Below are 24,659 nucleotides of genomic sequence, written 5' to 3' on the forward strand. Positions count from 1 at the left end.
TTTTTTGGAAGTACATAGTGGTTTATTTATCAGGCCTTCAACGTAGGTCTATTACTGGAAACTGTACATTTTACAAAAAGACCTGTGCCTGAATGGATGAATATGCGCTACTTTGTGATAGTGTCTGAGCACAGTCACAGTTCTGCTCTTGGCCTTCGTCATGGAACGGTTTAGTTTCAAGTTCATACTACTTTAGGCTGGTGTGCTGCTTTGTATGCCTGGGCTGCTTAATTGTGCTACCCGGCCTATATATATACTAGTATATGTTGAGATCAGGGAACGCTGTCCTCCAGCTTGTCCAGACAAGGCCAGTGGGTTGAATGTTGGCACCTCAGCACCTCACCACTATCCTCAGCATTTCTTCACATTCCTCATCCCTCAACACTGTCCTCAGTCTCTCATTACCTTCCTCTGCCACAGCCCCATCACCTTCCTCAATTCCAGCCACCACCACTTCCCTCAGTAACAGCCACAACCACCTTACTCAGCCCCAGCCACCACCCCCCCCTTCCTCAGTCACATCACCTCTGCAACCACAGAGGTTTTCTTCACTTTCCTCAGCTATAGCCCCTTCACCTTCCTTAGCTACCAGCTACATTACCATTATCAGCCAAAATCCCAATCACTTTCCTCAGTCACAGATTCCATCAGCACCCTCAGCCCCTAGTCACATCACCACTCCCAGCCCCCAGCCCTTCACCTTCTTTAGCCACATCCCCATCAGCATCCTCAGCTGCCAGTCACATCACCATTTCCAGCCCATCACCTTCTTTAGCCACAGCCCCATCACCTTTCTTGGTCCCCAGCCCCATCACTTTCCCCAGCCCCATTACCTTCCTCAGTGCAGACAGGGTACAGTGCCACGGGTAAGGGTACCAGAAGCATCTGCACAGTATCCTCTGAAGTTTTCTGCACCTGGAACTTGCACTACACTGAAATTGCCCCCCCCCCCCCCCCCCCCCCCCCCCCCAAGCCCCTGTCTGTGTTGCAGTTCTCCCCTTAGAGAGGACAGATAGGGAGGAAAGAGGGCAAATATGCTGCTATATTCCTCATATTCTGAGTAGTAAGCAGATGCATCCTTTAAACTGTAGTGAAAATACTCCAATAGTAAGTTGACTGTTGTTTTCAGTATTTGATCTGAAGCATTTATTTGATCAGATTAAGAGATAGAGCAAGAGAACAACTGGCCCAGGAAGACAATAACTTACTGTCACTCAATCATTCCATTCCTGTATGCAAGTCAGAACAGTATAACATATGATTTGATTTGTGATAAAGAATTTGCCAACAGATGTTTCAGTTTTCAGCAATTTTGGAAATTCACTTTTGACAGCACAAAGTCTTAAAGAGTCTTTTCTGGTGCATCTTACTGTGGAACAGGGGCGTGCGTGTAACAAAGTTTGCGTAGAAGGAAAATTATGCAGATTAGTAACAATTAATCATTGACGCAAATATTTTAGTAGTTAAGTTGTTTGTAGCAGAAATAATAGGTATAGGTTACACGTGTCCGTTAAAAGGCGCACTAACCATACACAAACGTTGTCAGTAGTTTATATTAAGAAGCTTCATTTTATTGCGGTGCTCAAACAAATTGGAGTATTGCAAAGCAGATCAGAAGGAGCTATGTTATTAAATGTTAACAATAATATTGTTGTTATTATTATTATTATTCTTCATGAAAGCCAGCCCCTAAGTTCCGTACACAAGGAAAATTTGATCGCTGAGGAATATTTGCTTAAAATTGCTCAGTAATCATATTGCTCAGTGTTCCATTTTCATTAGCAACCAGAGACACTGTCTGTGGAAGCTGCTGGTCGCAGGAACATGCTCCTCTGAGCAGCGACCACCCCAGGACAGTAGCCCCATACACACGCGGATATGGTTGATCAGCAAACCTGGTGATCCTGGGCCCCCCCTCCAGGCCCCTTCAGTAAGCCCGGTGGTGGAAATGTTGAAGCCGGAATCCCAACCGCCGCAATGCCAACAGGGGAGGCGTGGATCCCCCCCCCCCCCTCCCTTGTGGGCTCGCTGTGTCCGCCACACAGCAGGCCCGGTGCCTCGCTACACTCGGCACACTGTTTTATTCTCCTTCTATGGGTGTCGCGGGCATTGCGGCAGTCGGGATTCCAGTATCAGTATTTCGACTGCCGGCATATTGACTGCATCCTTCTTATTTACGTCTTACCTCTTTGAGTGTTTGTTAATACCCATTTTAATACTATTTTGAGTACTGGGTTGAAGCATCACATCCAGACATGAAATACCGTAGATCTTTGGTATAACTGATTGTGCATTGAACAGATCTAATGCATTTCATCTGTTTCAATATTATTTGCAATATAATAATTATGAAAAAGTGAAAATTACTTTATAGACCATTATATTACAGTCACTAATAAAGTGTAAATAATAATATTTCATCACACTGAGTTGACATCTAAAAAGTAACAGATACTGTAACTAACTAATGGAAGATTTGAATTTAGAATTGTGTGATTTTATTTAAATATGTATGTGATTTGGTTCTAATCTTACTGCCATTTTTGTAAAACCACCATGAAGTGCTTTGGTTCGGAATACCCAACCAAAACTGCTGGAAGATCCAAACAAGGGCTCTGTTCAGTTCAGAGTCACAAATTTGGGTGGGTTTTTATTTCTAAAGAAACAAACACATCTCAAGTTTTATTACCAATGGAAATTAACTATGTTTTATTTTACTTTGGCCTAATAAAAAAGTGACATTCCTTATTTAGGCTTACACAGGAGCATGAAAAACACATTGGGCGAAATGTAATAGGGTGCGATTTTTAGACATGTGCGATTTTTGGTCAAAAACGGCCGAAATCGCACATTTTCCGAAAATCGCACATTTAATAGGTTGAAAATCGCGGTAAAAAATCGCACTTTTTACCGCGAAATCGCACTTTTGGAAGTGGCGATTTTTAGTCACATTTCAAATCGCATCCAGATGTTTTCCCATTATAAAGTATACAACTCGCAAATGTAATAGGGTGCGATTTTTGGTAAATGTTACCAAAAATCGCAAAAAAAATAGACCAGGTTCTGACAGGCGAATTTGACAGAACCATGCACAGATCATTGAGATCTGTGCATGGTCCTGTTAATAAAAATGTGTAAAAGTGTTTTTATAAAAAAAAAACGGCGTGGGGTCCCCCCTCCTAAGCATAACCAGCCCCGGGCTCATTGAGCCGGACCTGGTTACAAAAATACGGGGGACAAAAAGCATAGGGGTCCCCCGTATTTCTGAAACCAGCCCCGGACTCTTGGACCGGTCCTGGTTCCAAAAATACGGGGGACAAAAAATCTGGGGTTCCCCCGTATTTTGAAACCAGCACGGGCTCCAACAGCCCGCGGTGTCATGCCACAGCCGGGGGACACTTTTTATACAAGGTCCCCCGGCCAAAACATGAGCACCGTGGCTGGTCAGCCTTGGACGGGGTACCTGGAGGAGTGGGGACCCCCCCAATAAAGGGGTCCCCCCCCCCAGGCTTCACCCGTCCAGAGCTGAAGCCCGGGGCTGTCACCGGCGTCCGTGGCCAGTGGACGCCGGCCTGATAGGGTTAAATCGATCATACGTTACATTGCTTTATACCGGAGAACTACAAGTGCCAGCAGACCTCCCCCGCATGCTGGGACTTGGAGAACCACAAGTCCCAGCATGCGGGGCATTAATGGGCCCGCTGGGACTTGTAGTCCACCTGTAAAAAGAATGTTTATAAAAAACACACACACAGAGAAGTAAAAGTTTATTACACACACACACCTCACTTTTACACCAGCGTTACTTACCATTCCTGGATCCAGAGCTGGTCTGGCTGCTTCACAGCCGGCTCCCCCCGCACTGACAGGCAGCGGGGAGAACCGGCTTTCTCCGTTGCCTCTAACAGCTTCTGTAGCGCTACAGAGGCTGAGAGCGCGATTGGCCGATATGTCTCCATGGAGACGCATAGCTCAGTCCTGATTGGCTGAGCTATGCGTCTCCATGGAGACGCATAGCTCAGCCAATCGTGCTCTCAGCCTCTGTAGCACTGGGACAGCGCTACAGAAGCTGTTAGAGGCAACGGAGAAAGCCGGTTCTCCCCGCTGCCTGTCAGTGCGGGGGGAGCCGGCTGTGAAGCAGCCAGACCAGCGCTGGATCCAGGAATGGTAAGTAACGCTGGTGTAAAAGTGAGGTGTGTGTGTGTAATAAACTTTTACTTCTCTGTGTGTGTGTTTTTTATAAACATTCTTTTTACAGGTGGACTACAAGTCCCAGCGGGCCCATTAATGCCCCGCATGCTGGGACTTGTGGTTCTCCAAGTCCCAGCATGCGGGGAAGGTCTGCTGGCACTTGTAGTTCTCCAGTATAAAGCAATGTAACGTATGATCGATTTAACCCTATCAGGCCAGCGTCCACAGGCCACGGACGCCGGTGACAGCCCCGGGCTTCAGCCCTGGACGGGTGAAGCCTGGGGGGGACCCCTTTATTGGGGGGTCCCCACTCCTCCAGGTACCCCGTCCAAGGCTGACCAGCCACGGTGCTCATGTTTTGGCCGGGGGACCTTGTATAAAAAGTGTCCCCCGGCTGTGGCATGACACCGCGGGCTGTTGGAGCCCGGTGCTGGTTTCAAAATACGGGGGACCCCCAGATTTTTTGTCCCCCGTATTTTTGGAACCAGGACCGGTCCAAGAGTCCGGGGCTGGTTTCAGAAATACGGGGGACCCCTATGCTTTTTGTCCCCCGTATTTTTGGAACCAGGTCCGGCTCAATGAGCCCGGGGCTGGTTATGCTTAGGAGGGGGGACCCCACGCCGTTTTTTTTAAAACTTTTTTTTTTTTGCACAAAATCGCATTTATGAAAATGCGCACATTTTCATGACTGAAAATGCGCACATTTTCATGACTGAAAATGCGCACATTTTCATGACTAAAAATCGCCCGAAATTGCGGCAAATCGCATTTTTTGCCGCAAATTCGCATCTCATTACATATGCGAATTCGCGGCAAAAAATGCGATTTTTAAAGGTGCGATTTGGTGCGATTTTTTTTTAGTCTAAAAAATCGCACCCTATTACATTTCGCCCATAGAAGGTATACAGAAATCAAATATAAACGCATGATAAAATGACTACATTGCCTGCCCAAAATACATTTCCACAAATTGCTGCCTAATCGAACATGAAATTAGTGTGGCCAATCCTGGGATCGGGATCAGTGGGATCCCGGGATTCGGGCCCAAAAATGCTGGGATTTCAATACCTAGATTGGAGTTTCCAATCCCAGGATTTTGGGATTAGACTGTGCATGCGCAGTTTAATGCTGAGCAGTGTCTGAGCACTCAGGGATTGAAAAAATTCCCTGGGATTGGCATCACTACATGGAATTATATTTATTTATGCCCATTTTAAAACCTAAGAAAACATGTTTTTCATTGTAACTCTTTATCCTCACTTCCAGATCAGAGGACTGGCAGCTGCTTTTCTGCTTTAATTGGGGGTCGATGCTCTGGAGAACTTCATGGCCAATACACAAAAGGACAGTGCTGCTGTGACTCTGGACGATGCTGGGCCATTGGTCAAATCCCTGAGATGTGTCCAGTCAGGGGCTCTGGTAAGTACAATGGGATGTGCATTGTCTTCATCTTGTTTCCCCCAGGATATGTTCAGTTTCTGCTTTCTTTAGTACTTCTTCTCCCTTTCATTTTATTTCCTTATTACCTATAAAAAAAATACTACATTATATTAACCTCTCTTTACCAAGTCTTCTCATAGCTGCAAAGTTGTCTGTTCTATTAGTTATCTGCAATCTCTGGTACAGATTTTCTTTCCAATCTTTGCATACTCAACTTCCAATTTGGCAGTACCCATCTTAACTAAACTCTAAAATTAGCCATGGTGCTCTAAAGGAACAAGGAAAGTAATAAAATAAGCCACATATGTCACTGCAAATTGCAGTGATTTTCTATGATTTGGGCCTCAAGTGGGGTTCTAACCATTAAGAGTAGCTTGCCCTAAACTGACCAGTCAGAGCAAATCCATTTGGTTTGTCACTTCTAATTCTCGCACCACTCTGCTGTATTGAACTAATTTGACCACCCTTTTCTCGTATATTTCCAAACTCTTCAGGACACAAAGTTATCTTGGTTCTCATTAAAATTATAAAGTTGTTCTTTAACTGTTTATTTCTTTGTTATAGTATATCTCCAGGGACGGATTTAGGGGTCAGGCCACCTCTAGGCACACATTTTTGGGCCGCCCCCTAGACCCGGAGGGAGGACCCTTTTCTAATTTTTAAAATAGGTCAGAGTGGAGGGAGCTCAAGAGGGCTGCTCCCCGGGGTTACCTCTTCCACTTGTCCACTTGCAGCAGTCACCAGTGGGAAGCGAGAGGACTGAGACAACCAGGCAGCAGCAGCGGTGACAATAGCAGTGGTGGCAGGCACCGGTAGCCCGGACACCGTACTCCTCCTCCTCCACAGCAGTCACCAGCAGGCAGGGAGAGGGCAGAAATATCCGGGCGGCAGCGGCGGCTATAGCAGTGGTGTCGGGCACCAGCAGCCCGGACACCGCAGCAGTCATCTGCGGGCAGGGAGAGGGCTGAGACATCCTGGCGGCAGCAATATCGGGAGCTAAGAGCCGCTTAACATACCCTAACAGGGGTGAGGGAAGACGCTGCAGCCCAGGCCGACACTCGGGGAGCACCACAACCCGCTGATGCCGAGGTGTCTTAGACTGACGGGATGATGCTGCTGTGGGATGATGAGCCATGCGGCTCGTTCCCTGTAAAAATTTCCCTGCTGGCTGCCGCCCTTAATATGTGCCGCCCCTAGGCCCGTGCCTCTAGTGGGAAATGCGGCCCTGTATATCTCCCTACACAACTCCTGCACTCTGCTCAAGATCTGTACCTATCATCAACTCTCATTACAAGCTGCCCGTCTTGATCACGTAAAATGTTGCCATCTTCAGCAACTCCTCCCACATTTCCATATAATAGTCTTACCCTCCCTGATCTATTCTACCCAGTTATCTATCATATTTTTACACATTTTAACATAAAACATATGTGTTTTCTTTCTATATTTAAAAAAAAAAACTCTGACACTTTGACCAAGGATGCTGTGTGACTGAACCACTTGGTCTCCCAAATCACATGTACTCTCTTAATCTGATATAAGTACTGCCAAGTCTGCCGGGCCAGTGTAAGATTCAGGGAGCCTGGCCTAATGAAGGAAGGCATGGCAACCCCCCCCCCCCCCTCAGCCAGGGGCAATTCAAGGGGGGGGGGCGGGGGGGACTTCATCAGTATGATTGCTTCCCGTTTACCTGCACAGCAGCCTCACTGCAGCCCAGCACACTTTAGCATGCACTGTGCTAAGAAGATGGCAGCTCATGCTGCTGCCCAGTAAGAAGGCAGAAATGGGGTAGGGGTGGTAATCCCAGGCCCCTTCATTAGGCCTGAGCCCAGGTAATTAGGACCCCCCCCCCCCCCTCGTGGTATTACATTCTTATTAGCGTCTTTGAGTGTCTGATAATACATAGTTTAAATCTAATACTATTTCTGTTCCCAAATTTAAAGCGCTCCACAATATAGTGGTGCCAACAAAAATATACCAAGATAACACTATGCTCTATCTGTACAGATGAATACCGGAGACTTTGCATTGAAGGACAACCTCTAAACCCTTTATACCCGGGAACCTATCCTGTTGGCCCTGGGAGCATTGGACCAGGAGGAGTTGGACCTGGGGTAATTGGTCCTGGTGGAGTTGGACCTGGTGGATTTGGCCCATTTGTTGTTGGACCTAATGGACAAGGACAATTACCAGGCTTGCCTAGTGTGGGCACTGAAATTGGTAAGATAAAAATGAAGTAACATATTAGCTAGTAACCCCAAAATGTTTGACAAGTCAGAAAGCTCAAGAAGTAGTAAATATTGAATTCAGATCCCCACATAAGTGGGCTGTAAAGATTTCTTTCTTAGCTTTCATTTTCACCAATTGATATTAGCAATAGCTTCATGTACATGGTGTTGAACGTAGGTGGATAACAAAGATAGAGGTTATTCATTAATTAAGATAAGATTTTAAAAATTGACCTGAATATATAGGGGGTTATTCTAATTGAATCGGCCCCTTGTGCGATCATACGCACGAAGGACCATCCAAATTAATAAATGGAGTTATTGTTTGAAGTCAAGTTTTTGTTATTCTATTCAGATAATTATCATTTAATGTATTAATTTTTTGTGCTAGGAACCGCAACATTAAACCAGACTGGAGATATTTGCAAACACTTTACCAACTTGTGCCAAAATGGGCGTTGTATCCCAACACCCTCCAGTTATCGATGTGAATGTAATATGGGTTATAAACAAGACAGCCGACTGGAATGTATAGGTAAGACATGACCTTGTCCCTGTGAGCCACTACAAAGACATTACATCTGGTGTACACATGGATACTGGCAACATTGCGGATTACCTAGATCAGTGGTCAGGGAACAGGGTTAAATTAACCCAAATGAGTTAAAAATGAAATTCCTGGGGGTAATGGATGGTTGCGCTGCCGAGACACAGTCGGGCATGAATATGAATCTCTAATCTCTAGGAATTTAATTTAATTGCATATAGAGTCTATATATAGGCTTCTGTCAAGGTATATAACAGACTGTCACTATACCATCTTGAAATACTGACACTAATAGTTGCCTGGATGACACATCCTATACCACACACAGCCTGGCAGCCATTGATGGGGATGATTACCATGTATGACTGTGTGTGGTACACACAGCCATACACGGTAATCGTCATCATCTTTTGCTGCAAGGCTATGTCCCATACTAACAGGATATATCATCAATTTCTGGGGATACAGTGTGTATTACAATTATATAATTTCCTTCCATTCAAATCAAGGGGGTAGCGATATTTTTTGGGGGTAAAAGGTAAAAAAAGTTCTTTCACCCCTGTCCTAGATGAAAATTAAAAAAAGTTGTTAAATGACACTGCAGTAGTTAAATGACACTAAAATATTCTTTGTTTTAATTATACCAAATGGCTTTTACTGAGCAAATTCATTTGACATTAGAAAATGACTGACTACATAGTGGAATCACTGTGCAGATGGTGGAGTTGAATGGCGTACAGTATAAATGCACAAGAACATGTTTATGTAGGGGAGTAAGCTATGGAAGCAGTTATTTTACACAATAATATAAACATGGAAAAGAAGATCTAGGGTTTGATCTATGCACGTAAATATTTTACATTTTTCTTAAGAATGTTCTATTGCATAAATTAATACGAGACAGCACTCACTGTTCCTATAAAAATGTCTACAGTACTTACTTATAATGGCTTGTTAAAGTATAAAAAGTTAACAGATTTGTCTGTATTGCAAATTCAATTTACATAGATTTTTCCAGTATTTTTATTGTGAACCAGTAGCTCTTAAAAAAAAAAAAAGAACCAGAATCTTATACGTTTTCAACCTTTGCAGACTAGAACTTGGCAGAGTCACCTTTGCTGCAATGAGAGCTTTAAGTCTGTTGGGATTTTTTTAAAAGGTTTGTTTACTGTGAGACACCCCACCAACTACTCGCCAGTTTCACGGGTGGCAGGATTGCATACAATTGACTGCCACAGGATCTGAAATCCTTGTGGCTGCCATGATGATCTCCGGATCCGATTTACACAGGACTCTGCATCAGATCAAATCTAGAGGTGAAACACATACAATATGGCACTTTTCACACAATTAATCTGCCCAGTGGGCCTGAAATCGTGTGAAGAAGGGCCATATTGTAGAAGTGTATAGGCCCCTTAAGACTTCTTTGGTCTTTATTTTCAAAGCTTTCTTTCAGAGTTACAGTATTACCAAGGTTTTTTGAAAGAATCCATAAATTATGAATTTTAATGATTCACTAATAGTGACTAATTGAAAGCCGATTGTTATGGCAATCTGTTTTTTTTTTTATTATTATTATTATTACAAATTTTATTGTGAGCATTTCGAAAAACATGTACAATGTTGGGTATACATTTTAAAGTTTTGAGGAGAGTACAAGCAGAAGAAATGAGAACAATACAAGTTAACATGAAAATTGACAACATACATATAATGCACATAAATTAAAGTGAATCCAGGTAACATTGGATAGCATGGTTTACATGAGAGAATCATCGACTGAAGTGAGAATGAGCCAATGTGATCGAGTTATATGTATATATTTTTATTAAGCTTGTCCATTTTATTTATTTCTTTTTTTATCATGTTATTGGTATTTAGACCAGAAAGATTGGAATTATGAATGTTGTGAAATCAACTTTGAATGTGTGAATAAAGAATTTGCAATCAATATGCAATAAATGTCTGTAAATCTATCAGCTGTCTAATAAAGGAAATGCCCTGTTTTGACCATGTACGAAAGGGATAATTAGAATTACCATTTTGGAATTGTGGATTTACCCAAAGAGGTAAAAATAAAGATTGCCTTTGGTTTAGTTTTAAGGATTTACAAATCCTAAACCACATCATTTTTGTGGAAGATAGAAGAGGATTTTCAAGAAGTGGGGGGGGGGGGGGTTCTTTTTTAGGTAAGTGAAGGAATGAAATTAAGTGAATGTTGGGTGTAAGCTGTTGCTCGAGTTCTAAGTCGGCAAATGTGTTAGTGGAAAAGATCTAGTCTCTGAAGTACCTGCAAATGGCAGCTTGGTTGTAGAGTGCAATGTGGGGAAAATTAATACCCAGGGCCGGTGCCACCACTAGGCAGGTCTAGGTATTTGCCTAGGGTGCCGGCCACTGGAGGGCGGTACGAGGAGGAGAGGTACCATAGAGGTACTCGTACCATAGAAAACAGCGCTGCGGGGACTGAGAGCAGGTGAGAAAGGTAGCGTAGCTTCTCAAGGTCCTGCTTGCAAGCTTATAATCCATAGGATAGATCGATTATAGATAGATACTATAGTCTAGCTAGTTACATTTTTGAGAGAGAGAGAGAGAGAATATATACTGGTTGGTTAATTGGCTCCCAACCAAATTAACCCTAGAATGTCTGTGTGTGCGTGTACATGTGATAGGGAATATAGAGTGTAAGCGCCACTGGGGCAGGGACTGATGTAAGTGTTCAAATATTCTCTGTAAAGTGCTGCGGAATATGCGTGCGTTATATACTTAACTGTTAATAAACAAATAAATATATACTAGTAAGTCCGCTCAAAGTTAATGCTTTGAAAACTAGTAGATGTAGTTTTACTTGCTGCCAACAGATGACAGTGTTTTGGAGACACACGGACATTAGACATATATATTATAGCTATATATATATATATATATATATTTATATATAGTGTCTCTAAGATACGGCACTCACTGTTCTTGTTAGTATCTTAATAATTAGACCGCATACATAGGCTGCGTAAGACTATGCGTGTGGTCTGATTTTTAATAGACTAACAAGACTGGGGAGTGCCATATTTTACAGACGCTGTACATTTTACAGTTACAAGCACCCTGGAATTTGCAGAAGAAGGGAGAGTGCCAGCCAATAGAACAATAGAGAGAGAGACCAAAGTTCACATACCCATGCACTGGGCACCCGATTGTGCCATGCTCTTAGCCAATCTGTATATCTTTTCACTTACTTTTACTTTTAATATTGTAAAGTTTTGCTAAATGTGAAGCTTTCCAGACAGAGTTAAGATAGTCAAATGGAAATATGTATTTTGTTAAATAAACACCATTAATTTGTTTTACTACTGTAGATGTGGATGAGTGCTCCAGCAGCCCATGTATTCACGGAGACTGTGTGAACACACAAGGTTCTTACCATTGCAGATGCCACGACGGATTTCAGAGCAACCCCACCAAACAGGCATGCATTGGTATGTGCTAATTCAACAATCCACAACTTTCAAGACTTACTACATCAGTACCTTTGGTCTTTATCCTCACTGGATTGTCAGTTTTGCCTGATGTTATCACTTTGAAATTAGTTCATGTTTAGTTTGAGGGGAATAATTTCTAAGTATCACCTCTGATTTCTTCAATTCCCTTGGTATTTGTGCCCTGGGTTGACCACTTTTAAGTTGGTTGCCATCAGGGCAAGAGTCCCCCATATGCTCCTTTGCTATAGTGTGAGCTGCTGTGGCTGGTTCATACTAGCGCTGTCTTTTGGAAAATAGGGGGTACCCTTCGCCATTTCGCCATTGTTTTTTTTTCAATGTTATCACTTTAAAACATAGCAATACAATAAAGCCTGCACAGATCCCAGTGATCTGTTCTGTGCATCACACCAACTCACCTGCAAGAGGTCTATGCAGACCAATAATTTATTTAAAACTTTTCTAAAGAGGGGTATTTAATCCCGGGTCACGACTGTCGGTATGTCCCAACAGCCATAACCCTTGCCCATTTTTGTTTTATTCGATCGCAAATCTCCAGGCGGGATTCAATATCCTGTCTGGCGATTGGCAAAAAGGGGGTGTGTCCCCGTAAACGGTTGTGGACTGTCGAGATCCGGTCATGATTACGACAATTCACGGCCGTTCTCGGGAAACCGGGCCCGACAACTTTTAAAGTCGGGCCCATTCTATTGATCTGCCTCTTCAATGCTGTCGGTCAAGACAGCATTGAATAGGCGCCCGCTGCTATTTCTCCCGTTGGAAATAGCGCCAGGGATTGAATACCCCCCAAAGTCTGTCATTTAGTCGTTTATTCATTGGTTTGGCATTTAACAAATGGCAGATTGCAATGCAATGGAAAAACGGTCCAAAAACACCAAGCTCAACCTTTAATAAATGTATTACTTATTTACTGAAAGATAATATTTGATTTGTGTCACGCATGTTTGATCTGCCAAAACAGGTGATCAAATGTCCCATTATCTTGCCAGTGTACTTTACAATCATATAGATAAATCTATCAATTTATGGAGTCATCTCAAGATCATTGCTCATTTGTCAGGTTGTCTGGAAAAGTCTTTCAGTGTATTGCTATCTTAAGGTCCATTTTTTTATGCTAATCAATGGTTGGGTTTCTGAAATTATGATTAAATCTGACTTTTTTCAGACATTGATGAATGTATCATGAATGGAGTAATGTGCCGGAACGGGCGCTGTGTAAACACAGAGGGCAGTTTCCAGTGTATCTGTAATGCAGGCTTTGAGACTACCCCAGATGGAAAGAATTGCGTAGGTGAGTTCAACAAAACTTCTTAATTATCAATAATTTACACTTAGTTTGTATTAAAAGCATATTTAACATATTAAAATCTTAACATTATAGATGATCTTTATGTGCAGCACATTTCATCATATGTATATGGGACCACTGAGTCCTGACCACGGACCCAAAATTAGCTTTTTAGCCTGTAAAATTCACACAAAATAGCTTCCTGCAGTGCAGTGAGGATTTTAGAGCGAATTACGACTGCCATAAAATGTGACCGCTGGCGCGATGACTTGGTTCAGTCACGGGTTACAGTAGACTATTGTACATCTGTAGAAATATATAGGGCAATGGGCCTAATTCATCTTGGATCGCTAATCTGCAAAGTTACAGATGACTGCGGATAGAAAGCCGCCATCCAGACAGAAAGAAAACCCCCAGTGCCCCTGCAAATTTGAGAGTGAATTGCAACTGGGTCGCTAATCGTAATCTACTCGCAAATCCATACGCAGTTCCAGAACCATCTAAATGTATTTGCAGTCTATGCAAATGTGAGTAAATCTGACCCTTGAACGAGGAGAGCGCCGATGTCACAGACTCTCCCTTACAATGCTTGGGCACTCCTGCATTTTTTCTGATACTCCCTGATTACTACCCACAAACACTATCTCCCTGCCAGTCAAATTGTAAGGGGATTTTTATTACAATCCATATGCAATTTTTATTTTGATAATCACTCAATAAGAGAATTCACTGATTAACGATCCAAGCTGAATTAAGCCCATTTATCAAAGCTTGGGGCTAAAGTGGTGAAAGAAAAAGTACTAACCAATCAGCTCCTATCTTCTCTAATGAAGTTTCAAACACAGCCTTTAAATTTGACACAATCTGATTGGTTAGTACTTAATGTCTAGCCAAGCTTTGATAAATGTATTTGATTTTTCTATGGCATAAGAACCCTTTGTCGTGCTGTTATATGGGTAAGATAAACACACTTTATCATTACATTCTGTTAGTGCTGATGTTAGCATTCTTCCATTATGTATACACATGTCAACATTCCTCAGTAAGATATACATAAAACATATCTACTTTACATGAGTACTTGGAGAAATGTCAGCATTGCGTTACACTGTACAATGTATTTCTAATGGAATCCATGGTCCATATGGCAGCTCCTTTGACTGCTGTTTCCAAGACATCATAAATAAACAACACAAAGCTAAACAATAGAGAAAATGATTAAACTTTTGTGTGGTCCATCAGCTGAACACAATCTTTCCCACAGATCACGATGAGTGCGCGACCACAAACATGTGCTTGAACGGGATGTGCATCAACGAAGACGGCAGCTTTAAGTGCATCTGTAAACCAGGCTTTGTATTGGCACCAAATGGACGCTACTGTGTTGGTAAGGTCTGGTGAGGGGCTGACTGTGCAAACACACTTCACTGCGCTATTTACCTGCATTACAAGTATTTCTATAGCATCTTTATGTACTGTGTGTATATATATATATATATTTTTTTTTTTATGTATATGTATGTGTGTATATATATATATATATATATATATATATATATTTCATATGCATTAGCTCTACAAAGTGTTTCGCTTATGGATTACTCTGCTTGCCATAATCTGGGTACATAGTGGTAAATTACTAAAATGTAAATTCTATTGAAGACTCCTTAATCTGAGTAATTGCTACGGGCAACAAACCATCTCTAACAGAACTCCCATCTTAGTAAATCTACCCCCCATATATGCTATGCAATAAGATAGGATTTGGCCCTATGGCTGCATGAAGCAGTGACAGGCTAACTTTCATTGCAGAAGTATTGTATGAAAAGATCTATTTCACAAATGCTTCTCTTGTCATACTGTACATTGGGGGTGATTCAGGCCTGCAGCCGATGTTGGGGGTCTGCACATGCGCGAATAGTGCATACCCTCTGTGCAAACGCCTTCTGCGAGTTTCCCACTTGCCGAGGTGTTCATACAGTTCATACAGGAAAGGGAGCTGGAGCAAGGGAACACCCAGTGTTTTATGGGCATCCCCGTTAAAAAAAGCTGGCCATTCCCAAGCGGCTGACGTCACATAATTTCAGTGCCCCAAATTTGGAAGACAGCATTGAAGGGAAAAGTCAGTCATGGCTGACTTTTAATTCCGAACAGAAAAAAAAAATCATTCGATGGTGAGCGACTATCGAATGATTTTTCGCCCATGTGGCCGTTTGCCAGGTGATTTGTTAGCGTACACATCCCCTGGCATGCTAGTGAGGGGATTCATGCGGAGGGGCGTGTGTTCGGCCTGGCGGAGTTTACCTGTTTGCTAGAAGGGCAGCCGAGGGGGGAGTGGGTACTAATTAGCTGGGTCCGGGTTTGCTGGAGGGGCCCATGGGGGCCCTGGTCCGATACCCTCTTCCCCCTCCATACCTCCCGGGCAGCAGCACACACCTCTACAGCATGTGCTTTGCTGACAGCAGGCTCAGCATGCGTGAGAGCTCATGCTGAGCCTGCTGTCAGCACAGCACATGCTGTAGGTGTGTGCTGCTGCTGAGTTTAGAGTTTTTAGAGTTTTTTTCACCCCCTCTAAACATTTTGGGGGTGCTTCCTAAGCACGAAAGGTGACCACACCTCCCGCACTTAGGCCACGCCCCCAACATTTTACCGGGGCCCGGCATACCTCTCGACTGCCCTGTTTGCTAGGCTGTGAACAGGTCTGAATCAGGCCCATTCTACTTTACAAAGATGTCATTCCAGTGGCTTTACTGAAGCTACTTGTGTGAACAAGATTTGTTTAAATGAATTTTCAATTGAATCAAATGTAAATAGACCTTGGCAATTGATAATAGATATTTTTTTCATCTATGTACTAAGACGAAACTTGTTTTATCTTGTTATGTTTGTTTTTTGTCACTCTCTTATATGTAACTTCTAATGTATAACCTCAGCTCTTTACAAAATATGTTGTGTATTCTACATAGCTTATCACATTCATCTCAGTATAACACAAAGTTTCTGTATGTTCTCAGATGTGGATGAATGCCAGACACCAGGAATCTGTATGAACGGACGCTGCATAAACACAGAGGGATCATTTCGTTGTGAGTGTTTAGGTGGGCTCACCATTGGCGTTGATGGCCGAGTATGCGTGGATACCCACATGCGCAGTACATGCTATGGAGCTATCAAAAAGGGAACATGTGCCCGTCCCTTCCCTGGGGCTGTTACCAAATCTGAGTGCTGTTGTGCAAGCCCTGACCATGGATTTGGAGAGCCCTGCCAGCCTTGCCCTGCCAAAAACTCTGGTGAGTGCACATGAGTAACTGGTTCTTGCCCTATATTAATGTGTATATTATAGCAAAAAATTACAAACCTATTTCTTTTTGTATTTAAACATAAACATAAAAAAGACAAAAATAAATACTAGCTATAAAAAAAACATAATAGAAACCTTTTTTTTTTACCGGAACAGCTTTCTTAGTTTCTTTAACACTATTGGTGGGATGTAATGCCACCCAATTCAAAGTTTTTTTTAATAGGGCAATCATTTACAAGGCATGGTTTTACCTGGTATGTGATTGCCCCTTTTAATGATTGGATGATTAAAAAAATCATCCTGGCATCCTGCACGTGAGCAAAATATGGGTGGCATTACATCCCGCCCTGTATTTGTATTAGCCTAAAGTGAAAAATTGGATGCTATACAAATATGTGTAAATGACCAGTGGCGGCTCCAGAGGTGGAGCTGCAGCACAGTTCAAAATTCAAATAGGGGAGAAACACCAACTGCCAGTGAGGCAGTTTGGAATGGCAGTTGCTGTGCCTCCCTTATTTGAAATTTGTAGTGTGCAGCAACCCCTCCTCTGGAGCCTCCAATGTAAAGAATATCTGTTTTCGCCAATGACAGGAATCAAATTACAGTCTATTGGAAAACTTGTCCTACATTAGTAATAGCGACACAAGCAGGCTGCATGCCAGCATATAACAGCAGAACAAGCACCCTAACAAAATATAATTTTATTTAAAAGAACTAGATAAACGTTACTTTAGTAACTAAAATAACCATTATGCACAAAAACCCTGTAAAGAATATTCATAAGGCTCCTTTGCTCTGCTTGCAGCTGAATTCCAGGCTCTTTGTAGCAGCGGCATTGGAATAACCGCAGATGGCAGAGGTAAGTCATCCTGGAAATATCTATATGTTTGTTGGTTCAAAAATGTATTCTATGCGACGGACGGCATCCGTTGCGGCCTTGACCTAGTGTTTTCTGTAAAGTGTGCTCCGTTTGCTGCTGAAGGAAATCTCCACTGCCTCCTTAGCTATTAGACACTATTATTTTCTTTCCCGTACTCAATGCAGACATTAATGAATGCGCCCTGAACTCGGAAATCTGCTCCAATGGCATCTGCGAGAACTTGCGTGGCAGCTACCGCTGTATTTGCAATGCTGGTTATGAATCAGACACAAGTGGAAAAAACTGCGTGGGTAAGTTAGTGGTTTTTACATTTGGCGTTTACACATTCATGCGTCATAGTCTATTGCATTTTACTTTGTCTAAAAGTGATGAAACACGTTTCAAAATAATACTTGATGGCGGCTTTTATATCTACAACATTTGTCAGCTAGAGGAATATGTTGATTCAGGTGCTGTTTGACTGTAACCCCTATTGCTCCCATTTTCAGATGTTGATGAATGTGCTGTGAACCGCCTGCTTTGTGATAATGGCTTGTGCCGTAACACACCTGGGAGCTACACCTGCACCTGCCCCAAGGGTTATGTCTTTAAGCCAGAGTCAGAGACCTGTGAAGGTACGCTGTCACTAAGATAAATTTGTTTTTGTTTTTTTCTGTTAAGAAACCCTGATGAACCTGCTTTATCCTTCTGTCTGTTTGACTGTATGCAGCACTCAGGCTCCTCCCACTTGCAATTAGTAATGTGCAGGCTCTGATTTACCCTGATTTCAAAGCAGATCTTATTGGCTATCAACTGAAAACAATTGTCATGTGATTTGGGATAGCCCATAAGATCCTGCTTTGAAATCAGAGTAAATCAGAGGCTGCACATTTCTACTTGAAATATGACATATTTATTGAAACCATTACACATTTTGGAGCAGATGTATTAAGCCTTAACAAGAGATAAATGCAAGGGTGATTAAGAGAGATAAACGTCCAGCCAATCACCTGCTAACTGCCATGTTACAGGCTGTGTTTGAAAAAAGTCAGTAAGGAGCTGATTGGCTGGACGTTTATCTCTTGCAGTTATCTCTTGTTAAGGCTTAATACATCTGCCCCATTGTGTACAAAATAGAACCAGTGTGATCAGGGGTTATTTTTAAGGTTATCCCAACCTGTCATATTTGCAAAGATGCTCAAAAGTATAAATTATATAGAAATGTATCTGTTGAGTTACTGCTAAAGTGTATCCCAGAAACCCACTACCTCATTGTTGTCCTGATTCTGATTTGGAAGTAAATTGTTTTCAAAAAGCGAGAAATGTTGCACCTTGGCAAAACCATGTTGCACTGCAGCAGGGGCAGATGGAACATGTGCAGAGAGATGTAGATTTGTTTGGGGTGTATGGGGTTGCAGTGTAAAAGTAAAGCTGTTTAAAATTTGAGAACGACATGCAAAAGCAACCAGTATTTGCACTGCACATAGAAAATATAACTGTATTTGTTCTCAGTGCAGTGCAGCACGGTTTGTTTCAGATACAAAGTTAGTTGCATTTTTTGTTCATTTTACTTCCAATTCAGAATTGTGTCAGATAAAAGCTACATACAGTATAAATACTACTAGAAAGGAATCCTTTATTCACCTTCTATATATTAAGATATATATTAGTAATTGGCATAATTGTGACTTATTGTTCGCTACTGTCTATCATTTTTCATTAGTGACCTTGCTGCATTTACTGGAATATCTTTTTTTTAACTTTCAGATGTCAATGAATGTGCATCCAATCCCTGCGTTAATGGTGTCTGCAGGAACAATGCTGGCTCTTTTGTGTGCGAGTGCTCTTTTGGAAGCAAACTGGATTCTACCGGGACTATTTGTGTGGGTGAGTGTTAAGTTTTTCCGTCTTCCTGGAGGTTTGCGGGAGGTACGTTTTTATGGAAAAACATGACTTTAAAGTGAAATTAATCTGCCTGCTGCAATAATAAGATTTTTTTCAAAACATTGGCTTGCTTTTGCTTATTTCCAACATACTGTAGGACTTAATTTATACTTGTATGCAAACCAAATGGTTTACAAATACGATGATATAGGGTCTGCAGAGCCGCAAAGCCCGTTCTGTGCATGTGCAGAATTGGTCCTGTGATATTGCTAGCAGGCCTGCTGACAACTGCAGGATGGTTGCTATGCTGCAGCGTTTAAGAACGGTCGGACCGTGTGGTGCTGGTGGTGGGTTGGGGTGGTTTGCACTCAGCACTGTTTATTCCTTGCTGCTGCTCTGATTAGCCTGATAATCGGAACAGTTGCAGGTATGCGCTTACTGCTCCTTTTGAATTTTAATGACACAGAATTGCACAGGCGCTTTCTTGTGGCTGTGCCATACCATCCAAACATTAATTAAAGGTCCACAATAAGCCAGTCATCTTCACTATAATTTTGAGTGATAACAATGTTTGATTGTCTTTTTATCATTAATGTAATAGTATGTAATCTTTATCATACAAGCTAATAATTAAAAAATATTAGAGAGGAAGTCATTCTATTAAAAAAAAGATTTACTTCCATAACAATATAGTGGACTTTGTTGGTATGGCAGTGAAAGCTGCGCTCACGAGCCACCGAGCCTGAAGCCTGGCGAGCGCAGCGAGCCCCGCGAGGGGACGCGGACACCTGTGAAGCCCGCAAAGGGACGCGGATAGCTGTGAAGGTATCCGCGGGGCTCGCTGCACTCGCCACGCTTCGGGCTCGGTGGCTCGCTGCGTTTGCCACACTATCTAAAATTAACTCCACGCCGACGTGGATAGTGGGGGTATGAAAAGGTCAGAGGACTCGTACCGCCTTCCCTCGCGGGCTTGCTGCACTGGCGTTGACAATGGGGGTGCATTGAACATTGTAAGCACCCATCAGGGTGCCGCTATATTGCATGCAATGTGATTGTATACGATCAAAATCGGGGGCGCCGTACTAGGAAACAAGTACCGGTATAAGTTACCGACAGTCGGGAATACGACAGTTGTATCGCCGACAGCAGAATCCCCACTGTCAGAATCCTGACAGGGGGGCGAGTGCATTGAAGCCACTTGCTGCGCTTGCCACGCTACGGGCACATGGCAAGCTCCGCATGCCACCTATTCTATTCTCCTTCTATGTGGGTATGGTATTCTGACTGATGGGCTACTGACAGTTGGGATTCCGATGTCGGAGAAATGACAGTCAGCATTATGGCGGTCACTCATCCGGCACCAGTTGACCCAGTATTACAAAGATAGGTGGTCTTGCTTTTGTACTAACTGCATATAATTTGTAATTGTATGTGATAGGTACCATTTAGCATAAAATACTTAAATTTTAAATAAAGCATAACCACACCTGACAACATACTGTCTATACAGCATGTGGTCATATACAGGTTCATTGTAAGTGCAAATGCTAAGGTCACTGAATGCTAACTTCTCTATGACTAACAATAGGTCTATGCACTGACCTAGGGTGAAGACTATCTGCTGTCAATGTTGAAATGATACTGTATTATTTATTGTATTATTTTCTGACAAAACCCATGTATTTCCTCTGTGCATTGCAGATAGCATGAAAGGAACTTGTTGGTTAAACATTCAAGATGGCCGATGTGAGGTGAACATCAATGGAGCCACTCTGAAGTCTGAATGCTGTGCAACTTTAGGAGCTGCCTGGGGAAGCCCTTGCGAGCGCTGCGAGATTGGTAAAAGACCTTAATAATAACATGTGACTAGGGCCCTTATTCTAGTTGATTCGGATGGATGCCTACCGTACGGATCGCTCACACCGTCCAAATGTGGTAAGACGCTGAGCGAATGGACCGCGAGTGGATGTTTCATGTGAACACCTCCTCCATCTGTGGGAACCTCCCCCATCCTCTGATGGTTGCCTACCATCGAATGATGGACCGAGCGGTCAGGCAGCACCGAGTGCTCCAGATCACTCGGACATTTTTCCGTATGAAAGCAGGGATATGGGCGGGCAGCTGACATCCGGCTATGTCAGCTGTCCGCCCCCCACACGTGCGTCACGGCCGAATTACCATACATACGCCCAGCGTTTTCATGGGAACGCCCATGAAACGCGAGGCGTATGCATATGGTAATGAGCCCTTCACTCCCCTCTCCACCCCCTGCTTGGATGGTTACGTACGATCGTTTTCTGCACAGACCGCACTCCGTGGTCCGACGTTCGAGGCATTCGCACATGCGCAGATACGCCTTTGCACATACGCAAATACCAAACACCGGCCGTCCAACCGCACACGGAGCCGTCCGACTCAATAAGAATAAGGGCCATTATCTATAAAGCGTGTGATTTTATTATTTCACTTCTAAACTGATGTAACTCTATTTAGACTCAGCATGTCCTAGAGGATACTCCAGGAAGAAAGGAGTTGCATGTGAAGGTAAAGTATATTATCCATTTAAAAGCAAAAAGTTAATTTCAAAATATGTACAGCTGACTAATTTAGCATCAGTCTGTCTGGTTCTTTAGCTCTGCCCTAGAACATGTTCTAATGGATAGATACACTCCCTTATAGTCTTTCTGCACAAATATCTAATGATATTGCCACATGTATCCTGTGATTGCATTAAATTCCATATTTATGCATTTTTAACTAATTTTCCTATCTCCTTGTTACATTCCAGACGTCAATGAGTGTGAGGTCTTCCCTGGGGTTTGTCCCAATGGACGCTGTGTGAATACTGCTGGGTCTTTCAAGTGCGAGTGTCCAGAGGGTTTAACTCTGGATGGGTCTGGAAGGAACTGTGTTGGTAAGAAGTAGGCGGACTGATCTGATGACAGTGATATTGTTCTTTGTCACTTCAACCCTCCCTCTTTCTCTGACATATGGATATGGTAGATGTGTATGTATATAAATATGTGTATGAGTTTATTCATCCTTGTGGGAAGTCTGATGATAATTTACATTTAAAGAGTTAACTATTATAGAGTTAGCAGGAGGGAAGGTAGGATTGGGTGAAGAGAAAAGGTATGCTTGTCTTTTAGGGTGCGTATGAAGGCTGGGTGATAACCTTATACAGAAAGGGAGGGGATACCAGAGGTTGAGAGCTGCATGGGAGTAATCCTATATTTGGTTATGGGAGATGGTAATCAGGGAGCAGTGGCCGTCATTGGTAGGATAAAAGGGGCATTATCAATAACTGTAGTTTTCACCATATTGATAAATAAAGTGCATTATTCCTTGTAGAACTACTTTAAATGAAGTCTTTGTGCTTTTGAATTACTTTGGACATTAATGACAAAGTAACTATACAGTACAGTACGATAGGCCTGACAGGTAAGTAATTTATACTAATATTTTAACAATTAGTAGTGTTTACTTATTTATAAACTTAACTTTCAGCCAATTGGAGAACTCTAGAGATTTATTTGTTCCTCTTAGTATATAAGAAACAGTAAGTTAGTAGTCTGAGTCACTGATCCCTCCTTGTGTAGCTAGGTATGCTTGTGACCAATTTAGTTTGTCTGTTCTGATTAAATGTAATGTTACTTGGAAATTTGGGAATTGCTATTTAAATTGGAAACTCATACCTAGACCAGTCAATTATTACTATTCAATTATTAATTTGAAGGTAATGAAAATTGCATTGCGTTTTTATTTTATATGTAATTAAATATTAATAATAATAATGATATTTATATAGCGCTTTTCTCCCAATAGGACTCAAAGTGCTGTACCATTGTCTTTACAGCTCGAAATACAAAACAAGCTTAACAAAATATTCTATGACTAATACCTCTGCCTGGCGATTTACAAATAAATGTGTGATGATTGTGATATTCACAGTATGGTTTCACTCTCTGCTCAGATATACGTGTTGAACAGTGCTACATGAAATGGGATGAGGATGAATGCACAGCCCCGTTGCCTGGAAAATACAGAATTGATATGTGCTGCTGCTCTGTGGGTTCTGCCTGGGGCATTGACTGTGAGGAGTGTCCAAAACCTGGGAGTGATGAATATAAGACCACCTGTCCAAGAGGGCCGGGCTTTGCTAACAGAGGCGATATTCTTTCTGGTCGGCCATTCTACAAAGGTATTGTCCACACCTCAGTTACCAAATGTGGCCTTTGCACTTCGTGCTTCAACCTTTGATCTTAACAGTGCTGTGGGTGGATTGGTTCAGGTCAGAAGTCACCCAAACTTCATTTTCTATATTAAAAATAATAATAATTGTAAATCTTGAAGCCTAAAGGTTTATAAATGACCCATAATATATGCCTCACTTCCCATTGTATCCATTTTAATCACTCCTTCAAAGTATACAGATGCATGATTAATATAAACTGTAAATGTATGTCAATGTTTCTATTATATAATAGATATCTTTTCTTCCTATTACATACAGTATGAGTGTTAATCTGCTGCATTGCTATCCCTTACTTACACTATACAATATATGTTTGCTCCCTAATAGATGTGAATGAATGTAAGGTGTTCAACAGCTTGTGCAGTCACGGAACATGCCGAAACAGCATTGGGAGCTTCAGGTGCATCTGTGACAGCGGTTTTGCTTTAGATGCTGAAGAAAGAAACTGTACAGGTAAAGAGCACTTGTAAAGTCTAACATGAGGCCCTATGGGTGGCTAAAATGCTCATTTATCATTAATATGTACCACAGATATAGAACGGATAAAGCATAGACCCTGTAATCTGCCAGAAGAGGCTATCACATGTATTTACCATGTTTCTTTGAACTATTACAGATATAGATGAATGCCGGATTTCACCGGACCTATGTGGACAAGGGACATGCGTCAATACTCCGGGGAGCTTTGAGTGCGAATGTTTTGATGGTTACGAGAGTGGCTTCATGATGATGAAGAACTGCATGGGTAACTATAAAAATAATACTATATACATACACATAGTATTTATATCATCCTCAACCAACCATTATCTGCCACAAAAACTTGATATCTTTTACACATTTGCAAAACAAGTTGATAAACCAGAATATTCTGTATTATAAAGATAATGTACTTAGTTCAAATTGTACTTATTGTATTTTTCTGCTTATTTTGAATATCAGTTTGTGTAGATGATGTCACTAATAACTTCCTTTCCTTGGTTTACTGATGTCATCTTCTCTTTGGTGCAGATATTGATGAGTGCGAGAGAGACCCACTGCTGTGTAGAGGAGGCACCTGTGTTAACACTGAAGGCAGCTTTGAATGTATATGTCCTCTTGGTCATGAGCTGACTACGGAAGGCAACGCCTGTGTGGGTATGACACAGCTTAATATATATATTATATTGTAC

The 24,659-nt window shown here is 42.2% G+C and overlaps 2 protein-coding genes across 2 annotated transcripts in view; both read left to right on the forward strand.

The window, feature by feature from the left end:
* The window catches only part of LOC146059873 (fibrillin-2-like), a 99,286-nt gene extending 97,450 nt beyond the window's left edge, over positions 1–1,836 (forward strand). The window contains exons 8-9 of the mRNA XM_083172493.1: positions 421–866; positions 1,783–1,836. Of these exons, the coding sequence (XP_083028619.1) occupies positions 421–866; positions 1,783–1,836 (500 nt within the window). The remainder of the gene's footprint in view (positions 1–420; positions 867–1,782) is intronic.
* Positions 1,837–5,462: 3,626 nt separating this feature from the next.
* The window catches only part of LOC146062888 (fibrillin-2-like), a 55,694-nt gene continuing 36,497 nt past the window's right edge, over positions 5,463–24,659 (forward strand). The window contains exons 1-18 of the mRNA XM_083174896.1: positions 5,463–5,610; positions 7,639–7,851; positions 8,251–8,394; positions 11,760–11,879; positions 13,066–13,191; positions 14,453–14,575; positions 16,203–16,478; positions 17,295–17,348; positions 17,534–17,659; positions 17,858–17,983; positions 19,116–19,235; positions 20,934–21,071; positions 21,726–21,776; positions 22,021–22,146; positions 23,206–23,433; positions 23,815–23,940; positions 24,104–24,232; positions 24,499–24,624. Coding sequence (XP_083031022.1) covers positions 5,589–5,610; positions 7,639–7,851; positions 8,251–8,394; positions 11,760–11,879; positions 13,066–13,191; positions 14,453–14,575; positions 16,203–16,478; positions 17,295–17,348; positions 17,534–17,659; positions 17,858–17,983; positions 19,116–19,235; positions 20,934–21,071; positions 21,726–21,776; positions 22,021–22,146; positions 23,206–23,433; positions 23,815–23,940; positions 24,104–24,232; positions 24,499–24,624 — 2,374 coding nt within the window. The 5' untranslated portion in view covers positions 5,463–5,588. The remainder of the gene's footprint in view (positions 5,611–7,638; positions 7,852–8,250; positions 8,395–11,759; positions 11,880–13,065; positions 13,192–14,452; positions 14,576–16,202; positions 16,479–17,294; positions 17,349–17,533; positions 17,660–17,857; positions 17,984–19,115; positions 19,236–20,933; positions 21,072–21,725; positions 21,777–22,020; positions 22,147–23,205; positions 23,434–23,814; positions 23,941–24,103; positions 24,233–24,498; positions 24,625–24,659) is intronic.

The sequence above is a fragment of the Crinia signifera genome, chromosome 1 (genome assembly GCF_055691185.1).
Source record: "Crinia signifera chromosome 1, ASM5569118v1, whole genome shotgun sequence".
Classification (NCBI taxonomy): Eukaryota; Metazoa; Chordata; class Amphibia; order Anura; family Myobatrachidae; genus Crinia; species Crinia signifera.